At 59.8% G+C, this 20,733-nt stretch overlaps 1 protein-coding gene across 4 annotated transcripts in view; it reads right to left on the bottom strand.

Annotated features, from left to right (window-relative positions):
• Nucleotides 1–1,365: 1,365 nt before the first annotated feature.
• Nucleotides 1,366–20,733, bottom strand: part of CNTFR (ciliary neurotrophic factor receptor) — a 384,981-nt gene continuing 365,613 nt past the window's right edge. For 2 of the 4 annotated variants that reach the window (XM_067530842.1, XM_067530845.1), the window contains exons 8-10: nt 9,287–9,467; nt 4,773–4,917; nt 1,817–2,351 (exon numbers count right to left, since the gene is read on the bottom strand). In XM_067530842.1, the coding sequence (XP_067386943.1) occupies nt 2,192–2,351; nt 4,773–4,917; nt 9,287–9,467 (486 nt within the window). In that variant the 3' untranslated portion in view covers nt 1,817–2,191. Of the gene's footprint in view, nt 1,575–1,816; nt 2,352–4,772; nt 4,918–7,470; nt 7,731–9,286; nt 9,468–20,733 lie in introns of those variants that run through there. The other 2 variants (XM_067530844.1, XM_067530843.1) reach the window with 2 other exon arrangements.

Below are 20,733 nucleotides of genomic sequence, written 5' to 3'. Positions count from 1 at the left end.
GGGACCATAGAATCCCAAAGGCTCTAGAACTCTTGGGGGCTCTAGAATTCTGGATCTGGAGGCTTTTTCAATCAGTCCAACCTCCTCCCCACCCACGAGCACCGGAGGGTGGGATACTTCTGGAACGACAGGAAGCATTCACCCCTCCTCAGCCCCCCCCCATCGCTGGCGTCCCCAGGGTTCTAGAAAGCTTGCGGCTCAGCCCCGACCCTGAGTGCCATGGCGAACTGCGCTCCTTTCCTGGAGGTGAAATAATTCCATGGGGCTGACAGTCGTCATGAAATGATCACGTTTAATGAACAATCTCTCTCCTGGGGGGGTTTATTTGTGGTTGGTTTTTTTTTGGGGGGGTGGGGTTTGTGTGTGTGTGTTTGTGGATTTTTTTGTTTGTTTTTTTTTATATATACATCTATAAAAAATTCAAATACAGCATGTTAAGATTTGGAATACTAGGACGTCAGGCATTAAATACTGCGCTTGGGACGGGGGGGGAGCTATCTTACAAAACAGGACCGGGCGGCGGGGCGGGGCGGGGCGGGGCGGGGCGGCAGGAGGGTCGAGTGAAGGATGGGAGAAATGGCCGCGTGTGTGTGGGGGGGTGATTATAGATATGTTTGTGTAGCTACAGTTCCATTATGAATATTTGTTTTTCAATAATAAGACAAATACACAAACCGAGGCGCTTCCCTGTAGAAATGGATCAGAGGTGATAAAAAGAGAGACAACCAGGCGACGGGGCGGGGGAGAGTCCCACACTCTACCGGAGCGACCGTCTCCCCACGGGTCTCGCCCAGGACGGGGTGCGCGTGTGGGTGCCGGGGTGGCGCTGGGATTCCAGTGGAAACGGGCGGTGGAGGGGGGCGGTCGGGCTGGCTGTTGTTCTCCTCCGGTTCCTTTTTCCCCATAAAAAAGAAATCCGGCCCCCGCCGTGCTGGCCTGCGCTCGTGAAAACAGCACTCGTGCCCTCTGTCGCACGGGGGCCGGAGCTGGGGAATCACATCTGAGGGATTAATCCCCCTCCTGCCCCGCCAGCCTGGGGAAGCCAGTTCAAGTTCTTCAGAGCCCCCCCCCGGTGGGGACCAGGAGGAGGGGGGTTCACCCCCTAACAAGGCTCATTGTGGTTTCGATGCCCCTCCCCCTCCACGTGTGCGTCCGACACGTTTTGTCGCCCGTGTCCCGGCGGCAGCGGCAGAAGCAGCTCGGCATCTTTGGCATGGCAGTTTAGCTGTATGATCCGATCTCTCGCCCGGGACGGCTGGCGCTCTCCTTTTGGCGCCGGGCTGCAGCACACGGCCGGGGGGGGGGGGGGGGGGGGGTCACCCCTCGCTGTTTGTGGGGGAGGGATAGAAGGAGGGGGAGTCTCTCTCTCTCTCTTTTCGGAAAGGTTCCGCGGTCCCCCTTGCGTTGCGGGGTGGGGGGAACCCCGCGGCACGGGTGGGTCCGTCCGTCCGTCCTTCTAGAAAGTGAAGCGATGAAGAGAAATGTGATACGGCCGCCTTGACGTGTGCAAAATAGAAGAGAAAACCGATTCAGCCGGGGCGGCGCTCTCCTCCGCTGGGCTGCGAAGAGGGGATCTGCAGGCGGGGAGAGGAACAGAGAGAGGGATCAATGCCCATACGCGGGGGGGGACAGGGGGCGCTCAGAAATCTGCACCCTCACGCCCCAGTAGAACAGAAAACCGCAGTGTTTAAGGCCAGAAGGGACTCACCGGATCAATCATTCTGCCCGTCTGTACGGCCACGCAACACCCAGCCCCCCCCCATCCTGCACCCACAACCTGCTGCTCACTCAGCCCCTGAGCCAGACTCACCAGCCAAGCACCTAAGAGAGAGAATTCTCAGCAGCATCTCAGGGCGCCAGCCCTCCCCGCCCAGCGTCCCAGCTCCACCCAGGGCCGTCGCTGATGCTTCAGACGAAAGAGACCAAAAAACCACCAACCCCCGGAATACAACGGGGAAAACAAGCGACGGCTGCAGCCCAGAAGCACGAGATAGATTGACAGACGCATAGACTGGATTTTGGACTTATTCCTGGGGCGCCCCCACCCTGCAGTCAACGGGCAGCGACCCCAGACATGGCGCCCAGACAGCGGGAGGAAATCCTGGCCCCGCTGCCATTAACTTCCGCGGGGTCAAGGTTTCACCACTCTGGAGGATGGAGATCTCCCCGAGCTGGGAGCAGCAGTAGTTCCTTATCCTCTGAAACCCCGCCTCCCGTCGGGAGGGCGCTGTTTCAAGACTCCACGGCACAGCGAAGCGTTTGGTTTGGGAGTGTCTCCAAGTGGCTTGCTTCGTGTGAGCAAGAGCAGCGTCTCCCCCCTGCAGCGCTGCTCTCTGCACGGCTGTGTTAGGCTGTGTGGGTGCAGACATGAACGTGAGTGTATACAAACGCGTGTGCACGCACGAGGGTGCACGGATGTGTGGGTGGGTGTACGGGTGGGGATTTGTGTGTGTGTGTGTGTACATTTGTGTGTGTGTGCGCCCCTGCATAGCCATGTGTGACTGGGCCTGTGTGCACATAGCTGAGTGTGACTGTACATGCATGTCTCTCGGTTTCTATGCACGCCTGTGTGAATGCACGTGTGCATACCTCCCGGCCTCCCAGACATTAATGCCAGAAGGGACCATTGTGATCAGCTAGTCTGATCTCCTGCACGTTGCAGGCTGCAGAGCCTCACCCACCCCCTCCTGGAATAGACCCAGAGCCTCTGGCTGAGTCACTGACGTCCTCACGTCATGATTTAAGGACGTCACGTTACAGAGAATCCACCATTTACACTAGTTTAAACCAGCAAGTGACCCGTGACCCACGCTGCAGAGGAAGGTGAACCTCCCCTCCCCTCCCCTCCCCCGGGTCTCTGCCGATCTGCCCTGCGGGAAAACTCCTTCCCAGCCCCAAATATGGTGATCAGTTAGACCCTGAGCACGCAGGTCAGACCCACCAGCCAGAGACCTGGGGAAGAATTCACTGTAGTAACTCCGAGCCCTCCCCATCTAGTGTCCCATCACTGGCTGTTGGAGACATTAGCTAACAGTAGTTGCCGATGGGCCATATGCCATCACAGGCAACCCTACCATCCCCTCCATAACTTAGCAAGCTCAGACTTGAAGCCAGCTAGGTGTTTTGCCCCCACTGCTCCCCTTGGAAGGCTGTTCCAGAACCTCACTCCTCTGATGGTTAGAAACCTGCATCTAATTTCAAGTCTAAATTTGCTGATGGCCAGTTTATAGCCATTTGTTCTTGTGTCCACATTGACGCTTAACTTAAATAACTCCTTTCCCTCCCTGGGGTGTATCTCTCTGATGTATTTATGGAGAGCAATCTTATCTCCCCTCAGCCTTCGTTTGGTTCGGCTAAACAAGCCAAGCTCTTTGAGTCTCCTCTCATAAGGCAGGTTTTCCATTCCTCACGTCATCTTAGTGGCCCTTCTCTGCGCCTCTTCCAGTTTGAATTCACCTTTCACAAACATGGGCGGCAGACTCTGCACATACCGGTATCTGTGTGTACTCGCATGTGTGTGTTCTAAGCTTTCGAGTTTATTTTTAAGGCAGGTGGGAAAAGTTTTTAAAATTGTTTGGGGGCCTTTTGAAATTCTGTTTTTGGTTTAAAAATCACAGTTTTCCCAAACAAAAATGTTTTGGATGCTGAAATCGATTTTTTTTCATCCTAAACATTTTCAGTTTTGAAAAATGCCCCTGTGTGACTCGGGCGGGCCCTGGCGGGGCGAGGGGCAGGCGGGGAACCAGCTGAAACCTTTCAGATTGAAAAGAGAAAAAAGCTTCATTAAAAAGTTCTTTTTAAAAAAGTGGAACGTTTGAAAAATCAGAATGTTTTCGCCGGAACTTCGGGTCTTCAGAAACGACCAAATCTGGTCCAAAAAACACCCCCAACACATGTTCAAACAATCAACCTCATCACACTCTTCCATGCTGGCCTGGAAGAGGAGACCAGAGTGCCAACACCCCTAGGAGACGCTGCCAAACCTTTCCTGAAATACCCTTTCAGCCACGAGACAACACGGACCCCTCTTGGACACCAGACCTGAGCACTGAGCCTCCCCCCACCCAACAAATCCCAAAACTGACATCCTGACAGACCCCCACCAGGAAAAGCAAGGCTCAAAAAGCCCCCAAACACCACCACCAAATCACATCAGACCCCCGCCTCCGGTCAGCACTCCGACCCCTTCTCTATCGAGAGTCTTGATTTTACAGGAAAGGCACCCAGACACTCTGGTGATGGGCAGCAGGATAAAACAGGATCGCTCGCTAGCTAGATGGTGTCTATAGGGATGGAGAGAGAGATAGATGGTGTGTATAGGGGCAGATAGACAGTGTATATAGGGATGGATGGATGGATGGTGTGTATAGGGGTAGAAAGAAAGAAAGCAAGCAAGCAAGAAAGACAGACAGAACAGGCATCTAGTGTCTCCAGTGTCCTTAGCTCCCTCTTCACTGACAAGGTGTGTTTTTCTCACAGGACACCTAACGCCTGTTATCTCTGCAACGGTGCAATCCTGCTGGAGAAAAGGCACCGTGATGCCGCTGCGAGATAAACGAGGCGAGGACGGCCCCGTGCAGGGGTATAGCGCTGGCCTGGCCTTCCCGGTAACTCCATGGGTGCCCTTTGCGGGGTCGTTATCTCACACTTCTGTGTCAGCGAAGAGAAAGACGAGGCCGCTGCGGCCTGGCCGGGGAGGTCGGGGGCCTATGTGTGGCTCGATCGGCTCCAGGCCGGGGAGGAGGGAAACGCTGGAGCTGCCGCATACTTACTAAATAGACAGGACACCAGCCGCTGCCAGGAGCAGCCCCGCTGCCCAGGTCACTGCCCCAGCCCCGCTGCCGACGACGGCCTCTAGGTCGCAGATCTTGGTGGTGGGGGGCGGCATGAAGGAGGAGGTGCTGGCGGTCGTGGTCTCTGGGGAGAGGGAAAGCAACAGCACACAGGTGGGCCAACCGCCTGCATTACCCACTGCCCGCGTCACCTTGCCTCCCAGCCCTGGGGTGACACAGACGGCTGCTCCTCTCCCGGGCCAGGGGTGCACTGCCAGCCTCTCTGCCCCCAGCTCTGCCCTTCCAGCCGTCTCCTGCACTGCACTGCACCGGCAATACTTCTCTGCACGGGGAGCATCTGTCTGTCCAGCCCCCCGTTGTCTCACTAGCCAGCCACCAGCCCCAATTAATTTCCTCTTCACTGCCCGCCCCGCGTTGAACGGATTGGCCAGCAGAGGGACCCATCCACCCACAGAAATGTCCATGGGGCTGCCCGGGGGGGATTGGGGTTACCCGGAGGGAGGAACCTGCTGGTATTCCTGGTGGGGACCGGGGGGCCGTCGGCCTGCCCACCTGAATGGCGAGACATGGACCAGCTCCGCCTCGCGGGTCTGGGTTGGGGTGACCCTGCCAGGTCAGAACTCAGAGGTCTCCACTCTGGGGGGGGAAGGGGCTCCCATGTGGGGAGACTGGCTGGTGACCGGCTGGGATGCTCCTGGGATGCGCGCTGTGTCCTGCAAAGCGGCGCCTGCAGAGGGGGTGACCAGGGCCCTGAATTCAGGTAGGGCCCATGCCCTGCGCTGCGTCTGCAGGGAGGCATTGTGGCCGAGCACGGGGGCTGGACCAGGCTGGGATGAATGTGGTGAGAACAGCTGTTGCCTTCCAGCCTCGCCCCGCCGTGTGCACGGTGCGGTGCGTCAGAGCCCCCTGACATCACCGGCACATGACATCACCGAAACATGACATCACCGGCTCCAGCAGTGCAGCGATTCAAGGACTCCGACGTCACCCGCGCGGCACCTCGCCGGCGGGGCGGCCCGTCAGGAGCGTTATGACATCACGAGCACTGCACGTCACAGGGTCCATGACATCATCAGTCGACGCCCCCGGAGCAGCTAGCGCCCCCTAGCCGCGGCCATTTTTCCTGGCCCAATACACTGGGCGCTATTCCGGGCACACAAGCTGCCCCAGTTGGCACTGGGAGGTCGCCCGGTGTCAGTCCTGAGCCGACATCCCCACTGAGAGCAGATCCTGGGGGGCCGACCCCAGAATTCCCCCTGGCCCATCTGGGGCCCCCAGCCCCATAGCGCTGCCGGTGTGGAATCAGGGCCAGCTCTTTCCTAGCAGCAAACAGCTGCGAAGGCTGCGCTCATAGAGCTAATTGGTGCCCCGGAGCCACTGGGCATCAGACCAAAGGGCAGCAGAGTCAGTGCTGCAGCTGGAGGCCAGGCCTGGGGGCGCTGAGTCTGTACAGACTGTGCCACTAGTTACGCACTGACTGGAACTGCCACGAAGGACCACGGGCCAATCTGTGGGGGAGATGGGGCCGTCTTAGCTGGCGCTTGGCCAAGCATCTCCAAGAGGTCAGGGAGCGAGAGAAAAGGAGGGGCAGAGATTAGTTCAGAAAGATCCTCTGCAGCTCAGCTGTTTCGGAGCAATCTTCACCGTGTGCAAAGGGGGTGTGTGTGCAAGAAGTGTGTGTGTGTGCATGCATGCAAGGTGTGCACATGCAAGCAAGGTGGTGTGTGTGCACACATGTATGCAAGGGGTGCACATGCAAGCAAGGTGGTGTGTGTGTGTGTGCATGCAAGGGGTGTGTGAGTGCATGGAAGGTGGTGTGTATATGCGCGCGTGCATGCAAGGCGTGCATGTGGATGTGTGCATGCAAGGTGTGTGTCTGCATATGAAGAGGTGTGTGTGAGTCTTACACGTCAGCAACACTTGTATAGTTTGTCATGCTCACAAAGGATTAGTTAATTGAACTGGAGAAAACTGGGCTTGTGTGTGTCTGAATGTGAGTGTTGACACATTGCTGTGTCTGTGAGCGAGTATCTGTGTGTGTGTGTGTGTGTGTGTGTACACGGATGAATGCATGCATGTTTTTAATCATATGGGTGTGTGAACATGTATCTTTGCGTGCAGTCAGGGTGTGTGTGTCTGTATGAGTGTGAGTTTGCAGGTGTGTGTGTGTGTCTGAGTCAGCGTGTGCATATCTGCACGTGTCCCTGAATGGCTGTACGCTACGGGCGCTGTCTGATAAACCTCATGCAGCGAGTCCTGGGATTAGCTCCAGGCAGGTGCTGCAGCCTCTCCCCAGGGCCAGTCTCAGTGGGTCTTCAGTTTGAGAGCAAGCAGCCCGGGCTTCCTCCTCCAGTCTCCAGCGTCAGTTGTCTCCCTGCTCGCCTGCATGCCCCTTGCGGCACCTGCCACACATGCACACAGCTAACAGCCCAAAGGACTTGCGCACACACGGCCAGCAGCACCGAGGATTTGCACCGGTGCGTGCACGTCAGCAGTGCCATGGATTTGCACACACACACACACACACACACACACACACACACACACGGCCAGTCGTGCCGAGGATTTGTGCACGTGCTCAGTCACACACACCCACAGCACTGAGGATTCGCACACACCGAGCCGGCGGCGCTGAGGATCTGTGCCCGTGCGTGCATGCACACTTTAGCAGTGCCATGGATTTGCGCACACACACACACACACACACACACACACACACACGGGCAGTCGTGCCGAGGATTTGTGCAGCGCTGAGAAGTTTGGACGCTCTCCCAGCTCTTTGCTAGGAACAGTGATTTGTTTGCTCTGGGGAGGAGCTCTGTCCAACCTCCTGGCAGCCACTGCCCGCTGGGGGAACCAAGCTGGGGTCTGCTCCAGTCCTTCTGGGAAACCGAAGGCTGACGCCGTCGTGAATTTGGACGGGGTCCCAGCTCTTTCCTAGAAATGGGGGCTTGTTAACTTTGTGGCTTTTCCGTCTCACTGGCGTCGCTCCGAGCCATTGTGCGAGGTCGGAGGGGCAGGGGACAGCGCTCCGCTGAATAATAATCTTCCTACGAGTACTTAGCACTGCTTCGCAAGCAGGAGGCCAGATCCGGGAGGAGCTGAGTCAGCGCAGGCTGGGCTGGGCCGTCTGACATGCTGGCTGAAACTCCTAACGCAGCTGGGGAGGGCGTGCAGGCGGGGGGGGGCCAGATCCTGGTGTGTGGGGGGGGGGGGGGGGCAAATCTAGCTGGCTCTTAGCCACACCTCCCGAAGGTGTCAAGGCAAGAGACAGACGCAGCAGCAGATGCTGATTGTGAGCGAGCCTGCGGGCGCAGTCAGTTCAGAGCAGTGATCTGTGTGGGCGTGGAATTCGTGTACAGGCCATTTGCACGCGCGTGGCATCGGTGCGTGCGTTGCGTGTCGGGGAGAGAGAGACGCGTGGGCTAGCGCTCAGGCCGGGGAAGGGAGGAGTTCGAAGGCCAGCTCTGAGGCTGCGTCACTCTGGCCCGGGGTAAGTGGGTGAGGCCCAGCTGGCAAAGGTCTCCTCTAGTTTGGGGGGACCTCAAGGTGGGAGGGTGAAATGCCGCCAGCTGGGCACCCGTAACTAACTTGGTCTTTGAAACCTTGCCACTTAACCGGCCCGTGCCTCAGTTTACCCATCTGTCCAGCGGAGAAGGGTGCGAGGGGCTGTTCACATTAATCAGCTCCCGTTTGCGGGCGTGTGACCCTGCAACAACTTGAGGTGGCGGGTGGAGGCCTCAGGCCCGTAGGCCCGAGTCACGGCCTGGGGCAGGCTGGCGGGAGCCCCGTCAGACGGACTGACAACACCGACAGCCCCTGGCCTCCTGTCTCATGTCGCTCATCCCACTTTCCGGCAAGCGCTCTAACGTCAGAGCTGGGCAGAGCTGGATTGCAGAGAACAGGGCTGCACAGGGCACAGGCATGACGGGCCCCAGCCCCTGGAGTCACGTGACAAATCCGAATCTCAGCTGCCATTGAAAAGTAACGTGCTTCTGTCCTTCACGGAGGCACAGGAGAGCTTGAAAATGTGCCCTGAGGTAACTGATACCTGCCTGAGTGTGCAGAGAGCCTGAAACAGTCACTCCAGGAGCTGGGGGACTGCCTCCTGCATCTGGACCCTGGAACCTGCTGCCACCTGGAGGACGGGCAGTGCGCCAGCTTGGCAGGGTGGGGCGTAGTGGGTTAGAGGCTGGAAAGCAGGACTCCGGGTTCTATCCCTGGGACTGGGAGGGGAGTGGGGTCTAGTGGTCAAAGCAGGGGGGGGTGTCAGGACTCCTGGGTTCTATGAGCTGCTCCGGGCGGGGAGTGGGGGCTAGTGAGTCAGAGCAGGAGGCTGGGAGCCAGGACTCCTGAGTCCATCCCTGGCTCTGCTATTTGCCGCGTGAACTTGGGCGACTTGCGCCCCCGCCCCCCGACGACAAGCCCTCAGCAGGGGAAGGGCCAAACCCCGGGGCCCTGCGGCATTGTCCCTGCTGCTCGGCCCCCCTCACCTGCCACCTGGGCTTCCGTGGTGAGGTGCTTGGGCTCCTCCGTCCAGGGGGTGGCGTGCACGGCCACGCTCCAGTCGCTCCACGTGCCGATGTCGTTGTCCTTGGCCGCCACCTGGATGATGTATTCCTTGCCGGCGTAGGCGTCGGTGATGGTGTGGGACGTCCCGTCCGACAGCTCCACCTGTGTGGGGAGAGGCAGGGGGCGGTCACCGGGGCAGGGCCGGGTCTCTGGGGGCAGGCCTGGGCGGGGACGGGGGAGCGAGGCCACGCAGCAGAGCGACGCGGAGGGGCCGCATGCCTCTGACGGGGGGCCCCGGAGCAAACGCCTGGTCCCCGGGGCTGCAGCCAGTCACCTCTGCAGGCCAGTTTCGCAGGCAGCCGGAGACACCCAGCTCCCGCCAGCCTCACCAGGGGCCGGGGGGCTCCGGGATCAGGCCTGGGGAGAAGGGGTGAGATGGGACGAGGATGGAAGGGAGGGATGGGGGGACGGGGAATGGGAGAGGACAGCGTGTGGGGGGGGAGCAGGGGTTAGTGGGGTCGTCATGGCTGCCTGGCCTGTACCCCTCCGGCCGTTCCTCAGCTGCCATCTGCCGGGCCCGGGCCAGCCCTGCAACCACAAACACGCTGCCCAGCAGTAAGACAGTGCCTGGCACGCACAAGCGAACCCACAGCGACATGCGAGCGTGTCCTGCCTGGCATGCACCGGCCCCTTCCAGTAACCGCTCCGCGGGCGTCGCCCGACCCCCGGGAACAGCCCTACAATGACAAACCAGTGTCTGCACGAGATGGAAGAAAAACCGTCCCAGGGCCACGAGAGGGAAGGGAGCTGCCGTTTGAAATGCTCTGCAGCTGTAGCCGCGCGGGTCCCGGGATCTCAGACGGACAAGGGGAGGAGTTAGGAACATCTTTTACTGGACCAACGTCTGCTGGTGAGGGAGACCCACACAGAGCTCTTCCTTTAAACCGCAGCGCCACGTTCCCAGTCAAGTGAAGGCCAGACGGACCCTGGAAAGGACTCGCTGACGGACTCCCAGAGCCAGCCCTACTCAGTGTTTTCCACTAACACCCCTTCCTTCCTAGCCAACCACCCACCGGATTCCAGGCGCTGCCTTCCCAGGGCCGCCGGCGCATTATTACCAGCCCACCCTTACAGGAATCGTGAACGGCCGCAGCCCGGCCCGCTCGGTGCACTGGTGTAACGCCGCAGCCTGCTCTTTCGCCGCCCCGGGGACCCTGTGTTTGAGTTCGACTTTGGCCACACGTACCCCGAGGCAGCGGGTTTCTCCCCGGTCCCCAGCAGGTCTCTGTCCACATTTCTGAGCTGTCGCACAGCTCCGCACTGCTCTGGGGGGAGCCGCAGAACTGGGGGGGCTGCGATGGAAATGGAGGTGCATCGGCGGAGCTCTGGGCGGGGCGGAAGAGCGGCGGGGCGGCAGGGAAGCCTGAACGGCGGCAGGCTGGGTGCACTGCCTGGGAATGTGTGCTCGCTTGGCCTTACTGGGCTGGGCGTCTCACACGTGCACCGCGTTTCACAGCCAGCCCTCAGGCTGCAAAACCACAGGAGGGAGGCTCACTATTCTGCCGTGGGGTCGGACACGGACAATGGCAGAGCGCTAAACCCAGGGCAACTCTCTCCCCCACCGCCCAGGCCGCCTCGGGCAGCGCACTGCTTGCTGGGTCCCGGCGTGGCGGGTGGCTGGGGAGAACCTGGGCGCTGCAGGGAGCAGGGGAGGGGGTCGGAATAAATAGTGAAAGCGTGTTCCAGGCAAGGCACTGACTTGAACGCCGTCTGTTGCGCCCGCCACGCAGGGACAGCGCAGGCCGACTGCCTGTTGTGGGATCACTTGGCTCTCGCCTCTGGGTCCGTGACGCGGATTGAATGCGGGGACGGAGTCAACAGAACTTCCTCTCCGGCTAGACCAGGAGGCTGGGGTCAGAGATCCCCTCGGCCACGCTTGAGTTCGGGGCCGGTTCTCCGCTTGCTTGGCCCGGCTCGGTACGTCCGCGGCGCTAAATCTCAGCTGGCGTGAACCGGCGCTGCTGCACTGACCTCAACAGAGCTGCGGCGGTTTTCACCAGCTGATGATCTGTCTCGTTCCCTTTAAAATACTCCAGGGATATGCAGACGCCCTGTACGAGAACAGACCCACGGGCCATCCAGCCTGGAGCCCGGGCTCCCCGCCGTGCTGGCCAGACCAATAGCCCGTGGGCTCAGATAACCCGTCTCCCTGGCCCACCAGCACAAACCACCAACCCACTCCTCTTAGCGGCAGGCCCAGCGCCAGGCGTGCAGGAATTAAACGATCTCCGTGCTCCCTCGCCTCACCCCGCTGAGCCTTCCTGGTCTCGGATCCAGCTCAGTTTTACACGAGGCCTGCCCAGGCTCGGATCAGACGCAGAGGCAAGGCTGTCACCTCCCTGCTGCGCACGGACCCTGGGGCCGTGACCTGCCTTTGGTGCACGTGACTGCCGGTGCGGGCGGCACGTGAATTCCATGCGGGCGGAAGGAGCTGCCCTGTCATCCCTCCCTCGCCGGAACAAGCTCACCTCTCCTCTGCTCTCTGCCCCTTGTGATCTCGACCGTGGGCCTGCTGGATTCTCTTCCCTCCTTGAACCAAGACCAGGCCTTCCTCGATCCTGCTGTCATGGGCAAGGGGCACGCCCCTGCCTGGTTGGAGGAAGCGCACGGTGCGGTTATCTTCCCACCTGCCTTTCACTTACACCACAGCAGCTGGTGTCGGTTCTCCGGGCACCGCAGCTGGACCCCCCGGAGGGGAGCTGCCAGATGGGTGCCTGGGTGGGAGGGGATGTCATGTCTGTCACAGGAAACCTCGGGATGAAGAGGAAGGAGGACCCCTCCTGCGTGCCTTGCATGCCCGGGGCATTTAACCCCTGTCTGGCGGCTGCCGCCCAGTTCCCGTGCATGGTGCAGGAGCCCGTGTGAGCACCCCTCGTGCAACCACCTTCAAGACTCACTCACGCCCCCTCCCTGGCCTCACAGCCTGCGCTGACACCAGCCACCTTCCCTCCAGACACATGTTGCTAATAAACATGTCCGAGAGGATGAAGGATTGCGCGGGGCGTGATAGGACCCATCTGCTCAGCCCAGGGGCGGGGAGGTTGCCCTCTGCCCTCCCTCCTGGAGGCCAGCAACAAACGGAGGCAGGAGGGATAGAACCGGCGATGAGACGTGGCCATGGGGTAGCGCTTCCCTCCGCTCTCCCTGGCAGAGAGCTGTGGCTTGGGATTTCGACACGCAGCGGCCAGCTCACAGCGATCCGAGGGTGAGAGGAAGACACTCCCTTTGGGAAGCGGGTACACGCCGTGAGCCCAGCTCTGTGCAAGAGAAGAGGGAGAATTCAAGGGAAATGCTGCACTTGCAAACCGGGGGACAGCTTGGAGGGTGGGTGTGGGAGGGGGGATCCCCGCCGTGAATCTGGAAACTCCCTGTCAGTCTGAGCCTGGCTCCAGATGAACTGACGGGATGTTTTTAAACGGCAGCTCTTGCACTTGGCGGAATCGTAGGTAACACGAATGCCCCAGACTCTGGCCGGGATCAAACTCCTCGGGGTCCCCGGGTGCACTGGAGAGCGTCGCTCTGCTCCGAGAGCCCAGAGCCCCCTCTGAACAAACGCTGGAGTTTTTAAAGAGTTCAATTCATCGACAGGCACAAGGTGGAGCAGAAAAGTCCCACCTCCTTGTAGATCCCCCACCCCTCCCAGGACACCGCGTGGCCGCACACCCAGCCAAAGACAAACCAGCTAGACACAGTACGTCACTGGCACGAACTCCTGCTGGCCTGACACCCTCCCCAGGGCAAGGAAACTGGTGGCCCAGCAAGTGCTGAGAGCTGGCGACTCTGTCGGGGGGCGCCCTGCCGCCTGCCCCCCGGAGGATCACGGACGGAACAAGGAGACGTGCCCGCTGAGAAGGCTGGCCCAGGAATGGTGCTGGACAAGGCCAGGTACCTTGTGCAAAGGGAGATCCCCCCGTGCATGCCCCACGAGGCCTGGAGCACTCAGAGGGGACAGCCATGGGAGATGGGAGGAGATGGAGAGCACCCACGGGTGGGGACTGGATGGGAAAGGAGTTAGGGAGACTGAAAGTCCCAGCGGTGTCAAATGGGGAGAACACAGGAGAACGAGGCATTTCATTTGTTGGGGTTGTCTTGATGCTGAATGAGAGCCAGGGGTTGGGCTGGCGGAGAATGATGTCTCACTGGGGACGTGCGAGCCCATGGAGATACCGTCGAACCCTGGGACCCCGGAGGGGGTTGCAGACAGAGAGCCAGGGTGTAGCAGGGGGCGTGTAGGAGTGCCGCGTGTGTACGGCTGCTGCTGTGTGCATAGCGGTGTGTTGGAATGTGCAAGTCAGTAGGGGTGTGGTGCAACAGACTGCATGTGTGCGTGTCTGTGCACGTGTATGGAGTGTGTATGGGTGTCGGGTGTAGCAGTGTGCAAGTTCTAGGGCATCCATCAGTGCGCATGTGAAGGTGTGTCAGTCGGTGTATGGGAGGAATGTTGGTGTGAATGTACAGACGTGTGCACCGATGTGCGAAGTGGAGTACTCCTGGAAGTGTGTGTGTGTTTGGGAGGGAGTAGCAACATGGGTATATTGAAGTGGTGTGTGTGCACGCACGCATGCAAATGTTGTGTGCACGAGTGAATGAGAAGGAGGGCCAGTGCACACACCTGTGTACAGGAATGTTGTACGTATGTATGGAAGTTCGGTGTGTGAAAGTTTGTGCGTGAGTCTGACAGAATGTGTTGCATGGGCGTTGTGTGCATGTGTGCGCGTACAAGAGTGTGGCAGCATGTGTATGTGGGTGTGTGCGTGTCGGTGGTGTGTGTGTTTTATAGGCCTGTGTCAATGTGTGTGTGTGCATGTATGGGGTGTGTGTGCGTGTGTGTGAGTGCAGGGTGTGTGTGTATGGAAGTGTGTCAGCGTGTGTGCATAGGAGTGAATGCAGGGTGTGCCTGTGGAAGCATGTCAGCATGTGTGCACGGGTGTGAGTGCAGGGCGTGTGTGGAAGCGTGTGTGCGTGGGTGCAAGTGCAGGGCGTGCGAGTGCAGGGCGTGCGAGTGCGAGTGCGATGCAGACAGACTGACAGGTCCCCTCCAGCGAGGAAGAGCGCGATTAGGAATTATCGATGGCGTCGGAATTCCTGTGGAATTTGGACTGTCCTGCCCAGCCCCCGCAGCCCCCATCGGGACGCTGCTAACACACCCGTGTCGGCCTGGGGCCGTGGCCACGGTGTGCTTGATCCGCCATGGCACGGCCTGCTGCTGTGCCTGGAACCTAGGGTCTGGGATGCAGCAGGAAGGGGGCTTGGGGATGCAGCGGGGTCCCGTCTACATGGCCCAATGCAACAACACAGCCCGATGCAGTTCAATGAGACAGCCTGACACGCTCTACCAATGCAGCCAAAGTGTAAAAAGAGACCGAGGCCGGCCCCGGGGTACGACCCCCCCCCAGCCTAGGGGCACACACTACGTTTGGGGTTGGGGCCTCAGTTTCCATCTGTCGGCGGGGTCCGTTCCGGATCCCGTGGCAGGTTTCTACCTAGAGCGCGGCCATCTCTGCTCTCTCCACTAGCTAGCTCCCCCCACCCCCAATCACACGACTGCTCACTTTATCTGACTATAATCCACCCCACCCTGCCGGACAGGAGGGAAGGCTGGGGCCCAACTTTAACAGCTGATGACGCTGAGTGGGACAAAACCCCAATGCAATCCTCACAGCTGCGCCAGCAACGCCCCCCACGCCCACAGGACTCCGGCAATCACAGCTGCAGAGCAGAACCGGGCCCATCCCCCTGCTCATCAACATGCAGACAGGAATATTCCACTTCTGGGGCCACATTACCCAAAGCTGCAAACCAGCCCTCGGCCACAAAGCACCAGAGCAGCACAAATTAAGCCTCTCTCTCTCTCTCAAGCACTTAAGAGTCATAGATTCCAAGGCCATTGTGATCATCTCGTCTGACTTCCCGGGCAACGCAGGCCCCAGGGCAATTCCTAGAGCCGATCTTTTAGACAAAACAGCCAATCCAGAATTCAAAATGATCTGTGATGGAGAATCCACCGCGACCCCTTGGTACGTGTTCCGCAGTTAATTACTCGCCCTGTTAAAAAGGTACGCCTGATTTCCAGTCTGAATTTGTCCAGCTTCAACTTCCAGCCATTGGGCCGTGTTCTTCCGCTCTCTGCGAGAGGGAAAAGCCCGCTCTGAAATATTGGTGCTGCGTGCGGTACTTGCAGATTGCAATCGAGTCACCCCTTCACCTTCTCTTTGTTAAGGCTGAGCTCCTTCAGCCTCTTGCTCCACGGCAGGTTTTCTAATCCTTTAAATGATTCCCGGGGCTACTTTCTGAACCGTCCGCGATTTATCAACATCCTTGAATTGTGGGCACCACAACTGGCCCCAGGTTCCCAGCAGCGGTCGCACCAGCGCCGAACACAGAGGGAGAACTTCTCTGCTCCTCCTGGAGATTCCCGTTGTTGCATCCCAGGAGCACATTCGCCCCTTTGGCCGTAGCGTCACACTGGCAACTCACATTGAGCAGATTATCTATCGCGGTCCCCAGGCCCTTTTCAGTCTCACTGCTTCCCAGGGTACCACTGTGTCAGCCTGGCCTCCGTACTCCGCTCCTAGACGGCTCCCATTCCCCAGCAGAACCACACGCCAGCTCTGTGATTGGCTTTTTGGGGCTGGGACCAGCCCTTCGCTCTGTGTTTGTACAGTCACGCTGGGGCCCAGGTGCAGGACTGCAAGAGCAATACGACAGGGACGTCACAGCCAGCGGGCTGAGCATCCCGCCCCCAACAGAAAGATGCTCAAGACGCCAGCCCAGTGGGGAAGAACAAATGAAAAGCTGAGCCAAGGTAGACTTTGCTCCAACCCTGCCCAGAACCACCAGGCCAGCAGGTCCGTGAGCGGCACAGCCCGGCCCCCGAAACTGTCAGGGACCCTAACGCAGAGGTGGGCATCGGGAATCACAAAGCACAGTCCAGACACGGAGCCAAGACCCCGCCCGGCCAATGTGACAGTGCTGGGGTCCCTCCGACTTGGGGCCAGCTCCGCGGTTGGTAGGACGCAGCACAGCCCCGCTGAGGCGCCAGCCCAGGGTTTTCCCAGCGCCAGTTGGGGCATGTGTAGCTTTGAGCTGGGATTCCCAGCTCACGTGGGCAGGGCAGGCCAGCCATCCAGGTCCGCACCCGGCCCCGGGTGGGACTGTACTCAAGGCAGCTAGGCCAAGGGGGCGCCTGTGTCACCAAGGCCACAGAGCTCAGCTGGTGCAGGAGCTGGGAACTGCTTCTTCCAGGCCCCAGGTAGCCCTGCCCTGCGCGAGAAAGTCTGCAAGCGATCGGATGTGAGTCTCCTATGGCAGCTGTGCGCATGGTGGGGAGTTTTGTGTCAGGTGGGTGTAGCTGTGGCATGTGCGTGTCGGTGTGTATTTGTGGTGCTGCATGAGTTGCTGGTGCTGTGTATTGGTGTGCATTTATGGGGCTGCTGTGTTTGCAGTGCTGCGCTCTAGAGTGCGTTTGTAGTGTTCCGTGTGTTTGTGGTGTTGTGCTCTTGTGTATTTGGGGTGCTGCATGTTGGCATGTACTTGTGGTGCAGTGTGTGTGGTGTGTGCTGGCATGTACTTGTGGTGCTGTGCATATCTGTGTGGTGTGTGCATCTGTGATGCTGCACACTGATGTGTATTTGTGGTGGTGTGTGTATTTGTAGTGCTGCATGTGTTTGTGGTGTTGTGCCCTGGTGTGTATTTGTGGTGCTGCGCGCTGGCATGTTTTTGTGGTGCTGTGCATATTTGTGGTGCTGTGCGCTGGTGTGTATCTGGTGCGGTGTGTATTTGTGGTGCTGTATTTGGTGCTCTGTGTTGGTGTGTATTTGTGGTACTTTGTCTATCTGGGATGCTATGCACAGTGTGTATATATGGTGCTGTGCATTGGTGTGTATTTGTGGTGCTGTGTGTATCTGTGGTGCTGCGCACTAGTGTGTATTTGTGGTCCGGTGCACTGATGTGTACTGATTTGTGGTGCTGTGTTTATTTGTGGTCCTGCATGTGTTTGTGGTGCAGTGTGCTGGTGTATATTTGTGGTACTGTGTATTGGTGATGTTGTGTATTTGTGGCATGGTTTGTATCTGTGGTGCTGTGGACGATGTGTATTTGGGGAGGTGTGTGTATCTGAGCTTCTATGTGCTGGTGTGTATCTGTGGTGCTGTGTGCATCTGTGGTGCTGCGCACTGGTGTGTATTTGTGGTGCTGTGTGTCATTTCCCATTGCCCACCCGGTTCCCACGCAGCCTCCCCCGCCCGCCCCCAGGCTGCTCCCAGCGGGGCCCGGCTGGCCCTGGCACCCACAGGGCCGCGGCCCCTGGGTTCCCCCCGCGCCGGCAGGTTCCAGGGCCCATGCTCGGGGGAGACCAGAAGAAAGAGGGAGCATCTGGCGGCCGAGGTGCGGGTCCCCAACGCTCCGATTCCCTTTGCGCCGTGCCGTGCGGCTGGGCACGCCCCCTCGCTGCTCTGCCAGCCAGTGCCCCCAGCCAGTACCCCGCGCCGGGGGCTGGCTGACGGAAACCTCCCAGCGAGGCCTCTCGGGGGAGTGGGCTGATTTACAGGGGACCGCCAGGCGCAATTCCCCCCGCGCTGCGGTGACCCCTCGGCCTGGCTGCTGGGAAGAGCTGAGGCTTAGTGCACGAGCGGGAGCCGGGGCCAGCGGCAAGAAATACAAGAGCACCAGTTCCTGGCAGGTTTCGGGCCCGGTGGGTGAGGCCTGGCCCCGCAACGCTTTGGCCTCCGGCTCCAGGGCTCAGAGAAGCAGCCCTAAGTCCGGGTGGACGACCCTGCAGATGATTCAATTGTCTTCAGGCACGGCGAGATTTCCGAGAGAAACCCAGCCCCCGTTTCCCTGCAAACCTCCGCCCCCCCCAGCCTCAGCTGTGTCTCACCCACCCGCTGCCAGGGACCTTGGGGGTCAAACTGGACCTCGGCCCTGAGTCCCCCCTCGGCCCCGCCTCCCCGATTTCCTGTCTGCTGTTGGGAAGAGCTGCTGGAAGGATGCCACGGGAGCGCCGGGTGTCACTGGTCATTTGGAAACCGGCGTGAGATGAAAGGGGCCGTGGCTGCAGGCAGTTTAGACGGCAACAGCGGGTCATTGTTCCTGGCCTGGGAAAGGCAGGCGCTGGGGCGGGGACCGAGCGGCCCGACTGCCTGAGTCACAGGGGAGGCGATGAGCTGGCCCTGCAGGACAGGTCATGCGGGGCAGGAGAGGGGGCCCATGGCACTGACCCCCGGTGGGCGGTCTGGAGGCACTCGCCAGGCGGTGGGACCGATGGCCACTGCAGCCCCCCCTGGCCTTGCCCCAGAAACCTACCTTGCGCCTCTGTGCAGACAGCAGGCTCCCGGCAAGACACCCACCCACCCACCCACCCGGCGGCGCAGAGCACCCGGGCAGGACCGGAGCGGCTCAGCCCTGACTTCGTGCAATGTCTGGCAGCCAGGCAGAGGGGATGGGGAACTCCACGAAAGCAAACATGTCCCAGGGTGGCTTAGAGAGCGGAGTCCTTCCGGCCAGCACAGGTGTTTAAAGGCATGGAGTCCAGCCCAACCGCCGGCAGTGCTTATCTGCCTGCCTTGGCTCCCGAGGACTCCTTAGTGGTCAGTGCACCATGGGGTTATCTGTCACCTGCTGGTCCCTGCCTTGTGGGCCGTCTCTGCCAGTCAGCCTATATTCCCCGCCGCTGCTCTCTGCCAGCCTGCAGCACGGAGACCTGCGCCGGACTGTCCCGGAGAACGCCAGGAGCTCTCTCTCTTCAGGAGAGATCAGCCTGCAGCTGCCAAAATCCAGATTCGGTTCGGCGCAGAAAGGAAGCGGACAGGACACAGCCCTGTCTGGTTCACGGCAGGAAGCGAGCTGGAATCCGGCTGGCACCTCCCGCCTGGGCAATTAACTTGCTGCCCGGGGGTTATCCCCTGGAGTGGGGGGAGAAGGTGGGGCCATGAGACAGCTCCCTATCTCGGTTCTCCTCTAGCTCCTATCAGTACAGTTGCTAAGCACCACACAACGCACCGGTAAGGTGGCGAAATACCATTATTCCCACTGTGCGGATGGGGAAACTGAGGCCCAGACAGATGACGTGACTTGCCCCCGAAGTCCAATATGGTGTCAGTGGTGGTGCTGGGAACTAGGCCTTTGTCTCAAGTCCCTTAACCACAGGGCCACGGGCCATCCACACATGGGAGAGATCCAGCTTCCAATGGATTTTAACCTCTCGCCACGGTGCAAGGGAACGGAGGAACGAAAGCCATTTACCAGAGGTAAGGGACTGAGTCCGCGGGGAGACGGGACACAGAGAGGTGAAATCTCCTGGCATTGTGCCTCTGTGTAAATGCCTTTGCAGGGAGAGAGTCTGCAGGGGATGGGAGACGGAGGACATGAGACATCTGACCGTAAAGGCCCAGGGCCGGATTTTCCCCTCCCCCTGGTTCTACTTCATTGACCGCTCTCTGCAGCAGGATGAGCAAGACCCGATTCAGGCGGCTGGGTCTCCAGTGGAGCCAGGTGCAGAGGAACGGGGAGGAGTGTCGGCAACGCAGGAGGGAAGGTATCGCCACCATCTATGAGGATGCCTCGTCTCAGCGGAGCTGCGCCAGGTCTCGGCTGAGGTCTGTTAGACAGGCCGCGCCTTGGGTTTTAACCCAGTGGTTTCACTCGTGACCAAAATCAAAGCGGAAGCCAGGCCCGCAGAGGCGAGGGGTCTCCGTGGGCATCGGCTCGTCGCACCACGCATGGGGTTCCCAGCTGCATTAGTGAGCCGGGGACAGGCGCCACTGTACAGGACCATGCATCAGCCAAGCAACTGGGAACATGCGGCTGGAGTCAGTGACTGGCCCTTGGCTCTCTCCGGACAAAGGAAGCCTTCCGGCGGGCTGTGGTGCGACCCCCATTCCCCCTGGAGCCAAAGGGCACCGAGGGGCGCTCAGCGCCTCGCAGGATTTGTCCCTCGGCGGACGCGCCGTTAAACACGAGACGAAGGCTCCTCAGACACAGAATCTCTCTACCCGGCCCTTCGCCCCCGTTCCCTGCCGCACCTTTGTCAAAACAGACCCCCACGCTGCATCGCGCACTGCTGCATAATGAGGGTAGATTGTAATTACAATCATTACGCTTCCTCTCCCACACGCTCCCTGGCTGCTCGGATGGAAAAACACGGGCCTCGGTTTCTCTCCTGGCCCCTTCCCCCACCCTAGGCACCCATCCCCCTGGAGCCTCCCCTGCCTCGGGGGAGAAAGGAGAGCACGTCCGGCTGGCTTTGCGCTCCCCTGGTGCGGGGGCACCAGCCGGCTCTGGGAAGCAGGCCTGTTTCACGCAGAGTCTGCATGGGGCATTTTTTCTGTCCCAGCTCCCCGCTGCCTCATGCATGCTCCTCTGGGACGCC

The sequence above is a fragment of the Emydura macquarii genome, unplaced genomic scaffold (assembly GCF_026122565.2).
Source record: "Emydura macquarii macquarii isolate MOO-44397 ecotype Brisbane River unplaced genomic scaffold, CSIRO-AGI_Emac_v2 contig_3114, whole genome shotgun sequence".
In the NCBI taxonomy this organism is placed as follows: Eukaryota; Metazoa; Chordata; order Testudines; family Chelidae; genus Emydura; species Emydura macquarii.
Note: the sequence above shows the minus strand (reverse complement) of the source record. Positions and strands in the feature narration are given on the sequence as shown.